Here is a 20047-nt window from a genome sequence, read left to right on the forward strand (position 1 = left end):
CCAGTTATTGATATGCAACAATGCTTTAATGAAAAAGAGTTGAACAAAGAAATCTCTAAATAAAGTTGAAGGAGAATTATATTAATGGGACAGTGTGTATCCTGATTCCACTAAATATTGGAATAAAAAAACCGCCAAAGATTAACAAAGTTAATCTTTAAATACCAATTTTTAAACAACATGCAACACAAAGATTAAAAGGTCTGGCCATAAATATATCTACATTAGACAAATACAAGGAAAAAAAAAAAGATGGGACTTCTAAAAATATCCTGGAGACCAACAAATGCAGTTTCTGACAGACCAAGAGCGGTGCAAGCAGCCTTTCCCCTTATGCCCCTCAAGTTTCAGGCTGAGTTGAATTATTCCTGTAAAAACTTAGTAGTAGAGAGAAAGAATTCTGCCCTGCATTTTCTGAGTCAGTCTCAGAGACAGAATCCTCCAAAACCAAAATCTTTGTAAAGGCGTCGTTATTTTTCTTTTCATTAGCTTTGAAATAAAGGTACACAAAGAAATGTCACTGGTGAAGGTTAAAACACACAAGATAAATAGTTCAGCTGTGAAAGTCCTTACCACAGACTTTTACGGAAGCTGAAAGTACAGTATATCAGCATAGTTCAAAAGGAATGAGGCAAATTAAAGATTGACATTAAATGCAATGGTCTTGATCTCTAGCTTAAACGCCCCTAATTTGTTGGCTGCCAAAAAGAGTGGAGGTATACAAGAAGAAGGATCTTCTTTGTGTATCCTATGCCTTATTTTTGTATCCTGCCCTGCTATTATTGGCTGCTGCTGAACAATATGGATTATTTTGATCAAGCATTCTGTATTCTTTCATGAACTATATTTTTATTTTTCCCTGAACTTAGAATCTCTAGATTTTTTTTTCTTTAATTATTTGCTTTCTTCAACCAGCTCCTTCTTGGGTTTTTTGTTTGGTTGGTTTTTTAATTCTCTTAAAGTATATACTTGGCTTTAATTTTTTTTTTAATCTTTCATTTCATGAAATTTATATTTCACTATGTCTCTTTTTAACTAATACTTCTTTCTCTTCTCTTATTTCTCAATTCATTTCTCTTCTGTTGCTTATAGAGATGTGAGTACGGAAATAAGATTGTAAACACATTTTACAGATCACACAATTTGCAGAAACAAATGGAATAATTTTATAATACTATATTTGTCATTACAAAATACTTACCTCTCCTCGTTCTCCACTCAATCCTTCTACTCCCTTTAGGAATTAATATGAAAAAAAAAAAAAAGGGCAAGTTGAGCCAAATTACTTGGAATCAAAAATAATATTTTTGTCCTTTGTTTTCAATAATTAATCACAAATGCCAATTTTTAAAGATTCTGTGATTGCTATTTGTACAGAAAAACCAAACTGCATTTAAGGATGAGAAATGTGTATCGTAGTGAATTAACACTTTGGTAATACCTTTAATATCATATACCAAAAGGATAAGTTGGGAATATATGATACATATTATAAACCATATATTTTATTAGTATACAAGAAGTGCATATAGACAAAACCTTATTCACTCTACAAAAGACAAAAGAAATAAAATTTTGTGTTCTAGCAAAAGGAAACTCCTGATTTTACCTGTTTAATACTGTCTTACTAGACAGAAATCAAGTTCAGAGCCTTTGAAATACAAACTTAGTTTGTAAGCCAGATTTTGCATGTTGGCAAATGGTTTCTGCCATATGGTTCAATGGTGTTATTGATCATCAAGTTCCATGGCAAGACGGCAGTTCAGAGCAGGCTTTTTCACTTTTCTGATATACTCTTATGTACAAGGGAATCTGTATTGTATCTTTGAGAAGTCCTGGAGGCTTGAGAAACCTTGGAAGGACCTAGCACTGTGTACAGAAGTATGTGAATGACTGATTTTTTGGTTGCTGACCAAACTAGATAAGCCTGGGAAACAATTTTAGACCAAGCCTGTATTATTTTTTCAGCTTTCTCCAAAAAACAAAAGCAAGCAAAAGCAATTCAGTTGCATCATTCTATCTGGAAAAAAAAAATTAATGTTTTCTTTCACTATCACTTTGTTTTACCTTATGATTAAAATAATAAATATATGAAAAATTTGTCCATTATTTGCAAAAGGAAAAACCAGAAAGTTTAATTTGTAGAATGTTAGAGTAGGACATTACATTTGGTTAAAACCAATGATCGGCCTCCTAGTTTAAACTATTTTTTTTCAAAAATATCTGCTTAGCTTTACTACCGGACTCCTGTCAACCTACATCCCCCTGAGAGTGATAAAACTAGACTAACATACAATTTAGATCTCCTGCCCATGCTCCACTGGAATCAGCTTCTTCTGGCTAGACAGGCAGCTGTATCGATGTCGTAATTCTGAAAAAAGCAACTGACTTCCTTCCAAGTCTAGTTTTAGATATGTACCTCTAACAAATACTTTTCTGTTTAGACACGACATAGATTATGTAGTTAACAAGTATTTATAAATACTAACAGTTATTTTCTGTGGTATAACAAGATAGCCAACTATGACACAATCAGAATACATTGGCCCAGAGTTAAAAAGAAACAACTGGATCTCACTGATTTGCAGCTGAAACAGGAAACATCTGTAATTTATGAGCACAGAAGATGTCAATAATGTCTCCCAGTATAGTCTAGGAGGTAATGAACTACATGAAAGTGTAGCATGGTACATGCAAAATCTTAACATCTCAAGCATCACTCTTTCAACCTTTACACAAAAACCACTTTGTGCTGTTATCTGCATTTTATATTATTTATAATTGTTTCATGAAAATTTTCCATAATTAAGGATTTAATAAAATAATCCAGAAAAATGTACTTCCGGTCTGTTTCTCAAGATATAATACCCCAGAACCACAGAAACATGTAGGTTGGAAGGGACTCCATGGGTTCAACTTCCATTTCAGAACAGATCCAGCCAGAACAGGCTGCTCAACGCCCTGTCCAGACAGATTTTGCTACAATCTTTGTGAGCAGCCTGCTCCGGTGTTTGACCACCCTCAAAGCAAAATGCTTTTCCCATATATCAAGTTGGGATTTCCTGCATTCCAACTCGTGTCCGTTTCCTCTCGTCCTTCCACTGTGCACAGCCAAGAAAAGCGTGGCTCCATCTTCTCTATATGTGTTGTATTTGTTATTTTTAAAATACTAAGATTGTTTAAGAGGTAATTTATATAACTATGTAATCATGTTATACATAAATATATTTCACCTAATGCAAAGAACTATCCATGTTGATGGAAGTAATCTTAAGAAACAAATATGAATCATGGCTCTCTTGAACTAGGATCAGTATTTTAACAGTACCTGTAAGCCTGGATTTCCTTGTCTTCCTTTTTCTCCTTTCAGTCCCTTCAGAAAAGAAGCACATTTTATTAAAATATACATTTATCTAGGAGACATAATTAAACTATCAAAAATAACACAAACCATAAGATCTCATCCTAAACGAGGCCCAATCAATCTGAAAAGTTACTCTTCAAGAGTTCAGAGCAGAAACTGTGCAGAAGGATACAATTTCTACTCCAAACACAGAGGAGCCAAGTTAGGATCTGAGTAGTGACATGATACTCTTCTTTTTCCTGTAGGTATTTCCATGACTTTTAGATAACAAGGAGGAAAATCCCACTGGTTATAATATAGTAGGTAGGCAGAAGCCAGGAGGCATTATTTTGACTATGAGCATTTTTGTGATCCCACAGGGCCTGGGGCAGGCAGGGACAGAACCCATCCCAGGACAGTGCTGGGTCATGTCCTAGCCCCCTGGGGCAGCAGCACAACCCACATCCCCAAGCCCGCACCATTGCTAGGACCACACAGCTCTGCACCAAATGTCAATAGCCTGCTCAGCCCCAGAAACGCAGCTGGAAATTCATACTGGGCAAACCAGGCAGTTTTCCTTGAAGAAGCGTTAGGGCTCAGTGCTGCTATTCTTCAAGCAAACCTTCTGTGGAGCTTAATCTTAAAAAAAAGCTCCTGAATTAACACCTAAGACTTGTATTAATAGATGATATCATTAGAAACAAAGTTGATATACCTGGATACCACTTTCACCTTGGTTTCCTTTGTCTCCCTGTAAAATATTAGAAGAAAAGTCTTCATTGTAACATGATTCATCTCAAAGACATGTAGCCTGTGTTTTAATTTAACACAGCAAATACAAGAGAAGCATCTAAGAGCTTTTATTTATACTGAATGAAAAACAAATCACTTTATCCCCATGTACACAAACACTGAGAAAAGTACAGAAAGTTATATTAGGAAGGGAATCTGTCATAGAAAGAACTAACAAAAAGAAAAGTGGATACTCATATACCAAATTAAAATTAAAAAATACAACATAATGAGGTGACAAATGCAGCAGGATTTTATCCACTCAGTGTATGGGAGCGGAGAGGATGTAGGCAGGGGGCGGGGGGGGCAGTATTTCGGGTTAAATTTCATCTGAATGCTAACCACTAAGTATGCTTGCCTTCACCCACAGAAAATAAGTACAAATAATTTCTGTAACACTTATTATAAACCCATTGAACACACCAAAGAAAAAAAAAATTTTTTAATCAGAAAAAAATTATATTTAAATTTAATCAAAACTGTGTAAGGACTAATTTCCACTCCCACTCACTCCTTTTGACTTTCATTGAAATGTTTACAGTAAATAAACATTAGTGGGGTGATTCGCAATCAGATGGTGCAAATGGTACTTAAAACACAGGTATCTAGGTTTATGAAGTTGTCTGAACACCATCTAATTGACACTGGAGAGAAACAGGCAGCTCTTGAAAATTATTCATGCCAATTAACGACAGAGGTATAAAATGTGTACTCCCAGAACATGCCTCTCTCTCTTCATTGACTGAAAAGGAAACAAAGTTATGGGAGATGGCTCCTGCCCTAAGTCTGACCTCTTAAATCACTTTGACTCTGTTTAAATAGACATGAATCAAAATGTTGGGCCAAGAACATAGCAACTCATGAAACAAAAGAGATCTGTGAGGGGGTGTGCAAAACTGCATTTAATAAAGAAAATAATTAGGATGGAGTTTTTTGGATCTGTTGTGCCAGTTTTCTTGTAAGAGTCAAACATGTGTGTGTTTCGTTGCTTTTTGAAAGACAGAATGTTTCGTTAAATGCTGAACAGTAGTAAAGAGGAGATTTTGGCCATGGCCAATATTTTCCTGACTGAAAATCCCAGAACATAAGAGGGTATTTATGCCAGCTGTATTTGGTTGTATTGTACTTGAATATAAAACATTTGGTTTGGTTTCAAGTTTTAAAATGAGCTATAGCTAAAAGGCTTCACTTTTACTGACAGATGCCCAAACTGCACTGTTTTTTCCTGAATAATTCAAGAATTTGTCATACTTATGATTTGTAACTCCAGTTAACCAGCAATATATATTCTGGCTTGCATCTTTTCTATAAAATGGATAATGACTTTTGCAAAACCTTCTTCAGTTTAAAATTTAGAGAGGTTCCATAAATTTTAACAAAATCTCCCTCCTTAAAATCAGTATTACTGTCTTGGCACATGTTCCTTACATGACTCTCAGATACTGAAACTGAATATATGGTGATAATGAAATTAATTGAACTATTGCTATGCCTCTGACTCAACTCAAGTCACACTTCCATTGGGCTTCAATACATTTTGAAAGACTTAAGCCAGGAAATCTTTGTCCTTATGAGCTCTGGAAATCACTGTTTTGAAACGGGTCAGAAGACTAATTTTTCTACATGTTGTCTTGGAAAATGGAACTCAGGTTCCATTATCTCATTTAGCTGAGATAACCTCATCTAAATTTGGATCATTCTCTAGCTTCCATTGACCAGGGACTTGCGTCAGTTGTCTAAACATAGGCATTTAAGATGCTTTAGGCAACCCAAGGCATCCCCATATGTGCCTACTGACATCTGAAATATTCTAGCATACCTAAGACATCCATACATGGCTGGCATATATGACACTGGACATACAGGAAACCTGTGCCCTTATGGAGCAGAAGCTGAAGTCTAGTGGAATACCTCTGCATAGGATTTTCATAAAACTTTAAATATAACACCACGCTTCTAACTTCCTGCTTCTTTGCCCTTAAACCTTTCTTTCCATAGTGCAGTACCTGATTCAACTCTATTTCTGTAATGCCTTTTTATGAAGGGCTTCATCCTTCAAAAGGTGGTCCTCTACATTATTGGTAATACTACACAGATGCATTATCATTTTTTACTAACTGCTTATTTCTATCTGACACCTTACCTGAGCTTCCTTTGCTTTTACAGGATTTCCTGTTTATTCTGAAATCTGTAATTTGAATACGTAATGGAGAAATCTTTGCCCTATTTGAGACTCCAGTATTTCCCAGGAAACACTGCTAGATTTCTAACGCAAGTGTCAGATACATTACCTAAACACTTTATTTATTTTTATACAATTTTTTTCTATATATCCAAATTTGAAGTTATTTTTAAATCAGTTCAAATATAATTTAAAATTTGATTTAACTTATTAATTTAATTGTACTCATTTAATTAATTTAAAATTATATTAAATTTTTAAATTTAAAATTTACATCTAAGTAGTAAATTTGGGCTGATAGCAAATATAGCAACATTTTTAGCCTCAACAACTTGTTGTTTGAATAAATATCTAGTTTGAATAGTTGCAGGTAAAGCTTCTTAGTTATAATAAACTATATCCTAAGGAAACAAGTATATTTGTTCTATGACATCAGATCACTTATATTGCTCCAAAGAAAAGTATAACACTAAAATAAGCTTTATACTCATATATGCAATTAAGAAACTCACTGTAAAAAAAAAATTTTTGTCATGTTTTCCCATAAAAATACAATAAAATATTGAAACTAATAGCCATACTCATTATCTTGCAAAGCAATGAAACATTTAATTTTCAGGATGCACATATTATTGCTTTAAAAGTGTCCAGAATAAAGAAATCTTAGTTACAATTTAGAGTAAAAATGTAATGGATACAAGTCAGAGCTTCAGTTAAAATAGAATTAATTGATTTACAGCAATGGAACAAATTTGACTTCAACCACTTTCAAACGATGAGAGCTGACAGGTGTTCAACCCTGAAACTCTCCTCAAATCATGTTATTGAGATTACAGAGAATATTTTTTCTCCAGCTGTTTCAAAAAAACATGTCGTGTTTCCTTCACATAAATTTGCCTAAGAGCATATGTAAAGTATAAATTCTTGGTCCTTCTCTGTTTCTTGGTTAAATTACACAGAAGAAGGGTGCCATCCTGAAAAAACATCATCTAGAAAACACAACTCCGTTTTAAGTTCTTTGTAGTTATCCACACAGCATGAAGATCAATGATTTTCAATTACTTTTAATTTTCAGGTTCTTAAATCCCATTCTATAGACAAAGCATAGCTGATTTTTCCTCAAGAGACTCATTTCACACTCCAGAGAGTTCTGTGAGTTATAGTAAGATAAAAATAAGTCAGTATTTTAAAACAAGAGATATTCTAGGGGCTTTCCAGCTTCCAGTCAAACAAAAAGTTCTGCAGTATTGGCTGAGACAAAACTGAGAGGTTTCAACCACACAGGAGATTTTTAGTAGAATCCTGTCATCTTGTAGAACAAAATCTCTAGGAAAGCATTTAATGTAATGTTAATTACAGCTTTAAGTTATGCAAAAAGCTGTGTGCTTGAATTTCAAAACATGCCAAAGAACAACATTGCCTATAATCTTTTCAACCTGGGACTCCTTAAAGACATGTAATTGTCAGAAAATCCTACATACCTACACTTCAAAAATAAGGATGACTATCCAGTTAAGTCAAATATCAATATGAAATTTTACAACGTGTTCACAAAACAGTTCTTCAGCAATGAAGAATTTCAGCATAACCACACCTATAGCAGTGTTTGATAGATGTAAGGCTGCACCAAGAGATGCTCCCACCATGGTGAGCACATAGCGCTTGCTGTGGTGGGTTTGTGGGAGCGTGATATAATCAATCTGCCAGGCCTCCCCATATTTATATTTCAACCATTGTCCTCCATACCAAAGAGGCTTTATTCGCTTGGCTTGCTTGATTGCAGCGCATGTTTCACATTCATGGATAACCTGTGCAATAGTGTCCATGGTCAAGTCCACCCCTCGATCACGAGCCCATCTGTATCTGTTGCACCTCTTCTTTGATGGCCTGAGGCATCATGGGCCCACTGAGCTATAAATAATTCACCCTTATGTTGCCAGTCCAGATCCACCTGAGCCACTTCAATCTTAGCAGCCTGGTCCACCTGCTGGTTGTTTTGGTGTTCTTTAGCAGCCTGACTCAGGTACTGAGCATCTACGTAACGTACTTTTACAACCAGGTTCTCTACCCGGGCAGCAGTATCTTGCTGCAATGCGGCAGCCCAGATGGGTTTACCTCTGCGCTGCCAGTTGTTCTGCTTCCACTGCTGCAACCACCCCCACAGGGCATTTGCCACCATCCATGAGTCAGTATAGAGATAAAGTACTGGCCATTTTTCTCGTTCAGCAATGTCCAAGGCCAGCTGGATGGCTTTCACCTCTGCAAACTGGCTCGATTCACCTTCTCCTTCAGCAGTTTCTGCAACTTGGCGTATAGGACTCCATACCGCAGCTTTCCATCTCCGATGCTTTCCCACAAGGCGACAGGACCCATCAGTGAACAGGGCATATTGCTTCTCGTTTTCTGGTAGTTTGTTATACAGTGGGGCCTCTTCAGCACGCGTCACCTCCTCCTCTGGGGATATTCCGAAATCTTTGCCTTCTGGCCAGTTCGTGATCACCTCCAAGATTCCTGGGCGACTGGGGTTTCCTATTCGGGCCCGTTGTGTGATCAGTGCGACCCACTTACTCCACGTAGCATCGGTTGCATGATGTGTGGAGGGGACCCTCCCTTTGAACATCCAGCCCAGCACCGGCAGTCGGGGTGCCAGGAGGAGCTGTGCTTCAGTACCAACCACTTCCGAAGCAGCTCGAATCCCTTCCTATGCTGCCAATATCTCCTTCTCAGTTGGAGTGTAGCGGGCCTCGGATCCTCTGTATCCCCGACTCCAGAACCCTAAGGGTTGACCTCAAGTCTCCCTTGGTGCTTTCTGCCAGAGGCTCCAGGTAGGGCCATTCTCCCCGGCTGAGGTGTAGAGCACATTCTTCACATCTTGTCCTGCCTGGACTGGCCCAAGGGCTACTGCCTGAACTGTCTCCTGTTTAATTTGTTCAAAGGCTTGTCGTTGCTCAGGGCCCCATTTGAAACCATTCTTCTTCCTGGTCACTTGATAGAGAGGGCTTACAATCAGGCTGTAATCTGGAATATGCATTCTCCAAAAGCCCACAATGTCTAAGAAAGCTTGTGTTTCCCTTTTGCTAGTTGGTGGAGACATGGCTGTTATTTTATTGATCACATCCATTGGGATCTGACGACGTCCATCTTGCCATTTTTTTCCTAAAAACTCGATCTCCTGTGCAAGTCCCTTGACCTTACTTTAGTTTATGGCATATGGTAAAACTGTCCTTCAGAAGGATTTGGACTATTTTCTTCCCTTTCTCAAAAACTCTTCTGCTGCATTGCCCCATACGATGATGTCATCAATTTATTGTTCCAGAGCTTCACCCTGTTGCAGTGCAGTGTGGATCAGTCCATGGCAAATGGTAGGGCTGTGTTTCCACCCCTGGGGCAGTCGGTTCCAGGTGTACTGGACGCCCCTCCAAGTGAAAGCAAACTGTGGCCTGCACTCTGCAGGATTGAGAATGCATTAGCGATGTCAGTTGTGGCGTACCACTTGGCTGCCTTTGACTCCAGTTCATATTGGAGTTCTAGCATGTCTGGCAACAGCAGCACTCAACGGCAGCGTGACTTCGTTCAGGCCACAGTAGTCTACTGTTAGTCTCCACTCCCCATTAGACTTTCGCACTGGCCATATGGGACTGTTGAAGGGTGAGCGAGTCTTGCTGATCACTCCTTGGCTCTCCAGTCGACGAATCAGCTCATGGATGGGGATCACGGAGTCTCGGTTGGTGCAGTATTGCCGAGGTGCACTGTTGTGGTGGCAACCTGTTGTTCCTCGACCCTCAGCAACCCCACAACAGAAGGGTCCTCTGAGAGACCAGGCAAGGTGGACAGCTGTTTAATTTCCTTTGTCTCCAGGGCAGCTATACCAAAAGCCCACCGGAACCCTTTTGGGTCCTTGAAATACCCTCTCCTGAGGTAGTCTATGCCAAGGATGCACGGAGCCTCTGGGCCATTCACAATGGGGTGCTTCTGCCACTCATTCCCGGTCAGGCTCACTTCGGCCTCCAATACAGTTAACTCTTGGGATCCCCCTGTTGCTCCAGAAATACAGATGGGTTCTGCCCCTTTATAGTTTGATGGCATCAGGGTACACTGTGCACCGGTGTCTGTGAGAGTCTTATACTCCTGTGGGTCTGATGTGCCAGGCCATCGAATCCACACAGTCCAGTAAACCCGGTTGTCCCTTTCCTCCACCTGGCTGGAGGCAGGGCCCCTCTAGTCCTGGTCATCATATTCGTTACTCACTTCTTGTAAATGCAAATCAAAAGTCCCTTTATTAAGATCAGAAGTAAAGTCAGGTCTTCTACTCTGTCTGGGGAACTGCTCACTGGAAACTGAAGCAGCAATTTTCCTGGAAGAACCCCCTTTTGTAGTTGTTTTTCCTTGCAACTCACGTACCCGTGCCTCTAGGGTCGAGTAGATTTTCCACCCCACTTCCTCATGTCCTCTCCGTGGTCACGCAGGTAAAACCACAGGGTGCCCCGGGATGTGTACCTTCTATATCCTCTCTCTTGAGCAGAGGAATGTTTACTCCTAATGGCTGAGATACTGGTCCATACAGGTGGGGAATAGGACATATCCTCTTTGAGTTGCTGGATCTGCTGAGATCGTTTTTCCACAGCAAAGACACAGGCCCATAGGGAGGAAGAAGTAATTCTTCATATTGCCGGAGTTGGCCAGCCAATTCATCCACCTTTTGTTCCTCTCCATCTTTCCAGGTTATTACTGCCCATGAGTTTGCATGCAACGATGGTGCGCTCCGTACAAACTTGTACGGCGCCACATGGGTCATGTGCACTTGACTTTATCTGGATCTTTGGATAACTGCTCGTTGTTCAGGTCATCATAAATCATCTCCAGGACAGCTAATTCCCTCAGGTACTGGATAGCTCTCTCCATGTGGCCCACTTGCTTGAGTGACATATAACATCTTCCTTGAAGAGATACCTTTCCTTCACGCCTGACAGGAGTCACCTCCAGAGGCTGACTTATGCCCCTTTTACAATTGCTTTGTCAATGCCCCCTTCCCTACAAAGGGATCCCAGCTGCTTGGCTTCCATACCCTCTAATTCCAGGCTACTGGCCCCATTATCCCAGCATCAGAGCAGCCAGGTGACAATGTGCTCTCCTGGACGACTACTGAAATCTTTTCACATATCGCACAGCTCACTCAGAGATAGGGATCAGGTGGTTACCATCTCGTTTATGGGTTCTGCCTCTTCCTCCTCCTGTTGTCATGATGGCCCTGGTTCATCTTCATCCCTTACTAAACGAGCTGATTTTCCTGTGTATTTCTTCTTGTGTATAGGGGTGACTGATACCAGCATGGGTTGGTTCTCTGGTTCAGCCACAGCGCCTGTTGCCGGGGTTTAAGTAGCTGCAGTACCTGTCGCGGGGGTTGGAATAGCCACAGTGCCTGTCGCCGGGGTTGGAGTAGCCACAGTGCCTGTCGTGGGGGTAGATCTCTGGATGGTATTCTTAAATAGTTGTTAAACCCTAAACAAGATCTGAACTACATTCAGGAGACATAGCAATAGGTACATGCTGGCTTGAACATCCCAAGGATATTCAAAATTCTCAAGAGCTGCTGTAACTAGCCTGAAGGAGAAAGGGAAGGTGAAGGAGTGAGGGAAAGTGTCCCCCTGTCTCCCCCACAGATTGGTTCTCCGAGGAGAAAAGGTAAAGGGTGTAATTATTAATAGTTTCCGAGAGGTGGCTCCCGAAGTATGGAGATGATGGCAATGCCGAGTAAAATATCATATTAATCTCATGACCAATGATTTTATCATATCATAAACCAGTGTTACACAGTGCAGCAAAATGATAACCTTGATCCAGCTCTCAGAGGTGATAAACAGCACAACAGGGAACATATACTGCAAGTGAGGTATTACATAACACAACTTTGACAGCAAGCACGACAACTTTGAGAGCAAATAAATCAACATAGTGACCAGTGACTATTAAGCCAATATAATGAACGCTTATAACAAATTTGCCTTAACACGCTCTGGTCAGATCTGCCGTTATCTCAACCCTTTATGCCCCATGTTGGGCACCAAAAGGACTGTTGTGGTTTAATCTGGCAGGCAGCTAAACACCACACAGCCATTCGCCTGCTCCCCGCCCCAAAGTGGGATGAGGGAAGCGAATTGGGAAAAAAAAAGTAAAATTCGTGGGTTGAGATAAAGACAGTTTAATAGGACAGAAAAGGAAGGGAAAATAATAATAATAATGATAAAAGAATATACATAACAAGTGATGCACAATGCAATTGCTCACCAGCCATTGATCGATGCCCAGCCAGTTCCCAAGCAGCAGTCGCCACCCCCCGGCCAACTCCCCCCGGTTTACATACTGAGCGTGATGTCACATGGTATGGAATATCCTTGTGGCCAGTTTGGGTCAGCTGTCTTGGCTGTGCCCCCTCACAGCTTCTCACTGGCAGGGCATGAGAAGCTGAAAAGTCCTTGACTAGCGTAAACACTACTTAGCAACAACTAAAACATCAGTGTGTTATCAACATCATTCTCATATCAAATCCAAAACACAGCACTATACCAGCTACTAGGAAGAAAATTAACTCTATCCCAGCCAAAACCAGGACAGTGAGATCCTTGAAGACATGATCTTTATGAGAACTCAGTATGCAAGAGGAATAAACATAGGTTCTTGTCTGAAAAGAATAAATAATTTTCAACCTGTACAGTAGAAGTAGGATCCATCTAACCTAACTAAAATTTCAACATTTAATTTAGCTAATTGTCTAGGTTTCAGCTACAGTCAAAGAAAGGCTTAGAGATGTAAATTAATGACTCCCCAGGGAGCTCAGACTCTCTCAGCTAAATATGGAGAGAACCCGGACAGCTTGGTTAGATCAGATAGATAACTCTTAATGGCTAAGGCTAACTGAGCTGAACCTGTCCCAGCTGCCTAGGGTTAATTGCTCCACTTCTTATGGGAGCTCCACAAAAGACTTTGTGTAATAGACTTTATAGATGTAGCACTTGCTATAAGATATAAGACTAAGTAAATATAGAATCATGGGTCATACCATTATGTACCATAATTCATAACGGAAATTTCATTAATACCTATGCCGTAGCATTTTATGTTAACAGTTTCTCCATTTTGGCCATTCTCTTCTCCCTATGAAAAACGATTGTTTTTCTAAAGAATGGGCCTTCTGAAATATACCAACTATTCTCTAATAATAATGATGTATTTAGAAAAAGGATTTCATTTAATAATGATCACTTATAAGAAAAGCACTTCCAATAAAAGTTGTAATTAATGTAAAACTGAAAAAAATACTTACCTTTATACCCTGGGTACCAGGAATGCCTGGGTAGCCTGGTTCACCTGGAGCACCTGGTAATCCTAGTTCTCCCTGAATAATACAATAGCTCTGTGTCAGTGACGTCCTGTGTGTAAAAACGTATGTTGCATGTTTTCTCAAGGTCACATGACATGCTTTGGCTGTGATATTTTGAAATTTTATAACTGAGGATGATTCAAATGTCTGGAGAATTTGTGAAGGGATGTTGAATATAGAGAAGCCACAAAAGGGTCTCCTAATTCTTAACTTTAGTTTTCCAGTATCTATCTTTTTTAATTGCCTTTTAATACAGTTCATGTTGATTTTTCAAAATTACACAAATAAAACTACCTGAAGTAATGGCAATGTTTGCAGGTTTGAACTTCATGAACAGCTGACTTGCATTGCCTAAAGTCTAGTATAAAATCAGTAAGAATAAGCCATCAAGTGGATTTTATGCTAACTACTGTTTTATTTTGAAACAAACTGCCTTGTAACTAGTCATGGAAGATCATGGAAAATCAGTAAATCATGGAAAAGTAAATCAATCCCTCCTTTAACTAGAATACTTCCAGATTCATACTTACCTTGGCTCCTGATGATCCTGGTTTTCCCTGTGTTCCAGGTTCGCCTTTATCACCCTATTTAATAATATAAGAGTGTGGCTGATACATCAGTATGTTTTGTCGTATGTGAATGAATAGCAAACATAAACAGACACTGCTGGGAAACTGGCTCTTAAAAATGGGAACAGCTGGTGACTGAAAGGCTGAAGTTCTGCTCCCTTACAGGAAACTTGAAGTTTCAACTTTCTCTCAGGAAAGATGAGATACTGATGACAAAATGTGACCTGCCAGCCTCTGCTCACCTGTCCCTTCCCCACCTGCCTAATTTCCCTTGCCCAATCATACCATGTTTGTGCATACTGACTTCAAATTTCCACCATCTTATTTAATAAAACTCTGAAAATCCTCGGACCTATCTGAGGCAAAATATTTATTTAGGTTTTGGGTTTTACTGTAGCCTATGGAATTAGCACGAGGATTTTCATTAAAATGTAAGAATTATTAATTCATGATGCTCCTCTGTAAGAAGAATGATTCTGTAAGAATCACCCTATAATCTGAATGAGAGATAAATACACAAAACAAAAGCATTTTTCACAAATGAAAATAAAGCTAATTAATTTTAATAATTTCATAAGTATTCAACCTTCTTGACCATAGCAAACACTGACCACTTTAAAAAATGTTACCTTCAGTATACAATTTTAAATAAATACATATGTACTTTTGGACATAAAATACTGTATGGGTGGAAATGGAGCTAAATGTAAATACAAAGTTCAGGAAATGGATTCTATATTCCTAAATGTTCTCTAGGACATACAATTCAGTGCTTACTAGCCAAAACTCATCTTGGATTAAATTAAAAGGTTACACTAACCGATCTGGATTTACAGTATCTATTTTAGTTTCTGAGAGCATGGGTCAAATTAATTCTTGCTGTAGCTGCAGTGCAATCAATAAAGTTACATCTGAAATAAATTTGGCTCCTTGGGTGGAAAAAGCAGCATGTAGGTTATTTAACACAATTAAAATATAAATAAATGTAACATGGGCAGAAAGTTCTGATGTATACTAAGAATTATCTGGCTCCCAGCATTGCAGAACATTTTCCAGGACTGCAAAGCTGAAACAAAGTCTCATGACCATTTCTGCATAATTGTTCCAAACCTCGTGGGATAACAGGCACCATTTACTGAGCTATATTAAGCTCTCTTGAGACTGAACTATCACATAAGGTAATATAGGGAAAATCATATAGCTACTCGCCAATATTCAATATACCAAAAAATTAGCTGCGAAATCCTGGTGTTTTGTCATCTATAAAGCAGTCATTTATCAAAGTCACAAGCAAATTAACACAAACACTTACCTTAGGCCCAGGAGCTCCAGGTAGACCAAATGAGCCTTCTGGTCCCATCAAACCCTATTTATTATTGAAAAATGCAGAGACATTTCTGTAACAAGCTAGAGGAACAATGGCTTCAGTACAGTGTATTAGTATTAGTAATAGTAGTAGTATATTTCTATAGTGAAATAAATAGGACAGGAAATATAATGTCTTTCACCATATTACTATACAGGCTGTAGCTCTGATACAGCACAGTGGATTATTTAGACCTTCTATGGCCTAAGGCAGGGCTACTGTGAAATGGAAAAAAACATTCAGGAAAAACCACAGCGTTGTCATGACATACTCCTGAGAGAAAAAATTCTGCAACTCAAAGACAACTAAACGTGTTCTTGTTATTTAATCTTTGCTTTCATATAGATAAAAACAATCACCTTCCATTTAGTACTAAATGTTAGGAATTATTCAGTTTAATGACATTATCTCAGACCTCCTTCAAGAGCTACATGTGATCAAAAATAAATGTATGTCTACAGTAATTTGTTACACAGATTGTAACTCAGTTTTGCCAAAAAATTATTAACTTTCATTGCTAAAACTAAAAGGATGGCTTTATTTTTGCAAATACAAGAGAAAATTCAGAATATTTGTAATTCTTTGTAGCCAGGGTTTTCAGCATTTCATCAATTTTCTGGTATTTCACCTATGCTTTACTGTTAACTGAGGCAGCACAGATTAACTCAGGTTTCTTTCCTGCTGTGTTGTAAGAAAGTACTAATCACCAAAACTTTCTATCAACAAAAAAAGTAACTTGCTTTACAGGCCACAGACACAGAGCTGTGAACACCAAAAAATGGTATCAATCACAAGACTAAAACTTGAGTAACTTTACTGCCAATTTTCCTCAGTCTCAGACTTTTCCCATTCAGTCAATTGCACATGAAAATTCTTCTATTAAACTTCAATTTCTCTAAAATAACTAATAATATCATACATCAAATAATTTCCAACACTTTCCTAAACTTTGAAGATTAGATCTGCTTGTTCTTACTTACATAGAAAATCAGTCATCTTATCAAAGATGATGCAGTTAATCTATCATAATCTATTATTTGGTAAATAAAGCTTTATTATACCCTATGCCATTTCTTTCATAATTTTGGAATAGAAATTACCAATTCCTCTCTAAATGGAGTGAAAGTTTCTGAAGTCTGCTTCCATGCATAACCTAAAAGACAGTGTATTCCCATTAACCATTTGCTTATGGCCTATGTTCAGCATCAGCTTTGTTACAGCAAGCAGAAGAAAATATTAATTTGGTTTTGGAACCTAACCTTATTATATTAAGACTGTCTTAATTCACTTGCACATCAGGCCTGCTTCTTCACTTTTTCTGTTTTTATTTACATAGCAAAATAAGATTTTATCAATTTTAATTTCACTGTAAGGCTTAATTCAATTTGACTTTTTAAAATCAAATTTCATGTTATCTATTGACGACTTCACTTCTGAAATACAGCTCTCTTCATCGTGTGGTATTTTTTGCATTCCTTGAAGGCTACCTTCCTTTTCCAAAAAACGCTGTGAAATTATTATTTTCTTCTCCTCAGATTCCTGTTTTGTGCTCACTACTAGCACGTTAATTGGTAGAGAAAAGCAAGCACAAGTTTGGGAAGGAATAGCTGGAAGGGATGAGAAATGTGACTAGGGGATTTCTGGCCCCTTTCACGTTGCCACCTCAATGTCGCCCTGCGTTTCAAGTCAGGTAACACGCTGTTGAGAGCCTACCCCCTACCAACTCCACACTAGATCACTTCTAGTTTATGTCCACCAGTCCTTGGATTACAGAAGTGGTTAAATGTTCATCACAAATGTCCCTCATTCATTTTATCTTATACAAACTGGAAATACTATGTGTACAGAATAGCTGGTTGGGTTTTTTTAAATCAGATATGTGTATATATCCACACTGATCTGCAAACACATACTAGAGAAGGCAAATCAGAAAATACGTTTAGCATAACTAAAGGTCAGGCATACATCTGCAGGAAAGGGAGAAATAAAACCCAGTTGTCCTGACTTCCTTTCTTGCACTTTAATTACCAAGCCATATTTAACGTATTTCATTTAAAAAATTGCAGGAAGACAACTACATGAAATCAGTAAGCTGCAAGACGAAAACTTTCAGATTCAATATAGGAAAAGCTTGAGCACATAATCTGAAAACTATGGCATGTAAAATTAAGAGAAGAGCACATTCCGAATAAAAATAAAGAACAATTCAAGAACATAAAATGTAGCATTACCCCCTCATTTTCCAGAGCTGTCACTATTTATGTGGCAGATAGATTAATAAATTACTGATGTTGGCAATGTAATAAGGATACTTATTACTGAAGAAGAACTTGTTACTAAAGAATTTTCCCAAGGTATTATTAGACCATCCACAAGCTTTCCATCTGTTTTTTCTGGAACAAACATATTCAGTGTGACTAATACAAGGAAAATCCCACTGTCTTTTCTGGTTGAAATTCCCTAATGCCATATAATGCATTGAAATATTCCATGTATCAATTTCCTACTTGTTTTATCAGGTGACAAAAGATAGATTAAATGAGTTGACAGGAAACATGAACAAATTATTTTCAAGTGTATCAAGAACCAGATGCTATTTATCTAAATAAAATTTGAAGAAAACATGGTAGGTGAGTTACTTGAATAAATACGCACACTTTGGAATCCCACAAGGCTTTATTATAGCTGTTGATTCAAGCTTCCCTCCAGCATTTTGTTCAGCTTTGTCAGAAAGAAGTGGAGAAAAAATTTCCAGAGATAGGCAATAAAAATGATTAGAGGCACAGGTGAGAGAACAAATGTGCGTGTGTTAACTAGGAGTAGGGACATCTGAACTTCCAGTTCAGGCAATGTTTCTTCCAAATGTGATCTGAACAACTGCAATAACTGGTTCTCAAGGAAATTTATTCTTTCCAGAGAAGATCTTTACATGGCTGAAAAAGTCCTTTAAGTTCATGAAAAGAAAATTAACCGGTGTACTCACTTTATACAAAAGGGCTTCTGACAGCTGTAATGTATTGGTCATGCCTGTGGTAGAGTCACGAAAGGAAGAGCTGCTGGGTGGATGCAGGGTAGCTGTATATTGTGCAGGAAATTCTGAATGTATTGGGTGACAGAGTAGCCCAGAATTTGTAAAACCCAAAACTGGTTTCAATCTTTCTCTCCAGCCAGGACTGTATTGGTTTTAATTGATCATATATTTTATTAAGGAACTGCGAGCATGGAAAAAGAGGTGAGCTCTTCAATACATTTATAGACATTCATATGCCTATATATAATCTTTTTTATCTGGAAACCAGAGTCAAGTTTTTTTAAAGCTAGCATCATTCAGAGAGCAAGTTCAGGGCTCCCTCCTTTGTCTGTATTATCTACAGAGGTATAGGAGAAAGCACAAACCACACCCTTAGTTCTTCTGAATTTTCTTTGATGAAAACCAATAAAACAAAGCAAAAAATTAAGAAAAGAAATAGGAAAGAAGATGAGATTTGTGGACTGTATAACTTTGAGAAGTCTATTTACAGTTTAATAACCTCCTTGGCTTCTTCAAGTGATAGTCCACATATCCATTTGGATTCCACATGACTAAGCAATACTCAGAACAATCAGAGCATCATACAGTAAATATTTAAGAGTCCTTTGTGGAGTCAATGATCTCAGCATCATTCTGACAAATGCACAATTGAAAACAAAAGACCACCTCAGAAATGGTGAAGTTTTCTTGTGATAAGATAGACATACATTACGGGACAGACACGCAGCAAGCCTTGACTTATAGGGTGTGTGATAATTCCTCCTTTTGGAAGTCTGAACAACCTGACTGATTACAAATGAAGTTCAGCACCTGATTTAAGTGCAATTCAGACGCAAGATAAAATAGAAACTTGGGAGGGGTCTAAAGATATATTCTCTCTGAAAAATAAAGTTAGAATACTATTCAGCCTTAAGCATCTGAAGTTCATCCACCTTCTGACTGGAGAGAAAAGGCAATCTTCACAGAATAGAGAACAAATGGCCAGTGAAAAACAAGAAGTCTTCCCACAATGGACATAACATTCTGTTAAATCAAAGACCTTCTCACCAAATAATCAACCAAATAATCCTTTTTTTGGATTTTGCAAACTTTGCAGACAACACCAAGTTGCACAGGAGTGTTGATCTGCTCGAGGGTAGGAAGGCTCTGCAGAGGGATCTGGACAGGCTGAATCGATGGGCTGAGGCCAACTGTATGAGGTTCAACAAGGCCAAGTGCCGGGTCCTGCACTTGGGTCACAACAACCCCATGCAATGCTACAGGCTTGGGGAAGAGTGGCTGGAAAGCTGCCCAGAGGAAAAGGACCTGGGGGTGCTGACTGACAGCCGGCTGAACATGAGCCGGCAGTGTGCCCAGGTGGCCAAGAAGGCCAATGGCATCCCAGCC

At 38.5% G+C, this 20047-nt stretch overlaps 1 protein-coding gene across 2 annotated transcripts in view; it reads right to left on the minus strand.

The window, feature by feature from the left end:
* The window catches only part of COL21A1 (collagen type XXI alpha 1 chain), a 92026-nt gene that overhangs the window by 7011 nt on the left and 64968 nt on the right, over nt 1-20047 (minus strand). For both annotated transcript variants that reach the window (XM_075145246.1, XM_075145247.1), the window contains 6 exons: nt 15577-15630; nt 14226-14279; nt 13639-13710; nt 4059-4094; nt 3329-3373; nt 1202-1234 (listed from right to left, as the gene is read on the minus strand). In XM_075145246.1, coding sequence (XP_075001347.1) covers nt 1202-1234; nt 3329-3373; nt 4059-4094; nt 13639-13710; nt 14226-14279; nt 15577-15630 — 294 coding nt within the window. The remainder of the gene's footprint in view (nt 1-1201; nt 1235-3328; nt 3374-4058; nt 4095-13638; nt 13711-14225; nt 14280-15576; nt 15631-20047) is intronic.

This window comes from Calonectris borealis, chromosome 3 (genome assembly GCF_964195595.1).
Source record: "Calonectris borealis chromosome 3, bCalBor7.hap1.2, whole genome shotgun sequence".
Taxonomy (NCBI): domain Eukaryota; kingdom Metazoa; phylum Chordata; class Aves; order Procellariiformes; family Procellariidae; genus Calonectris; species Calonectris borealis.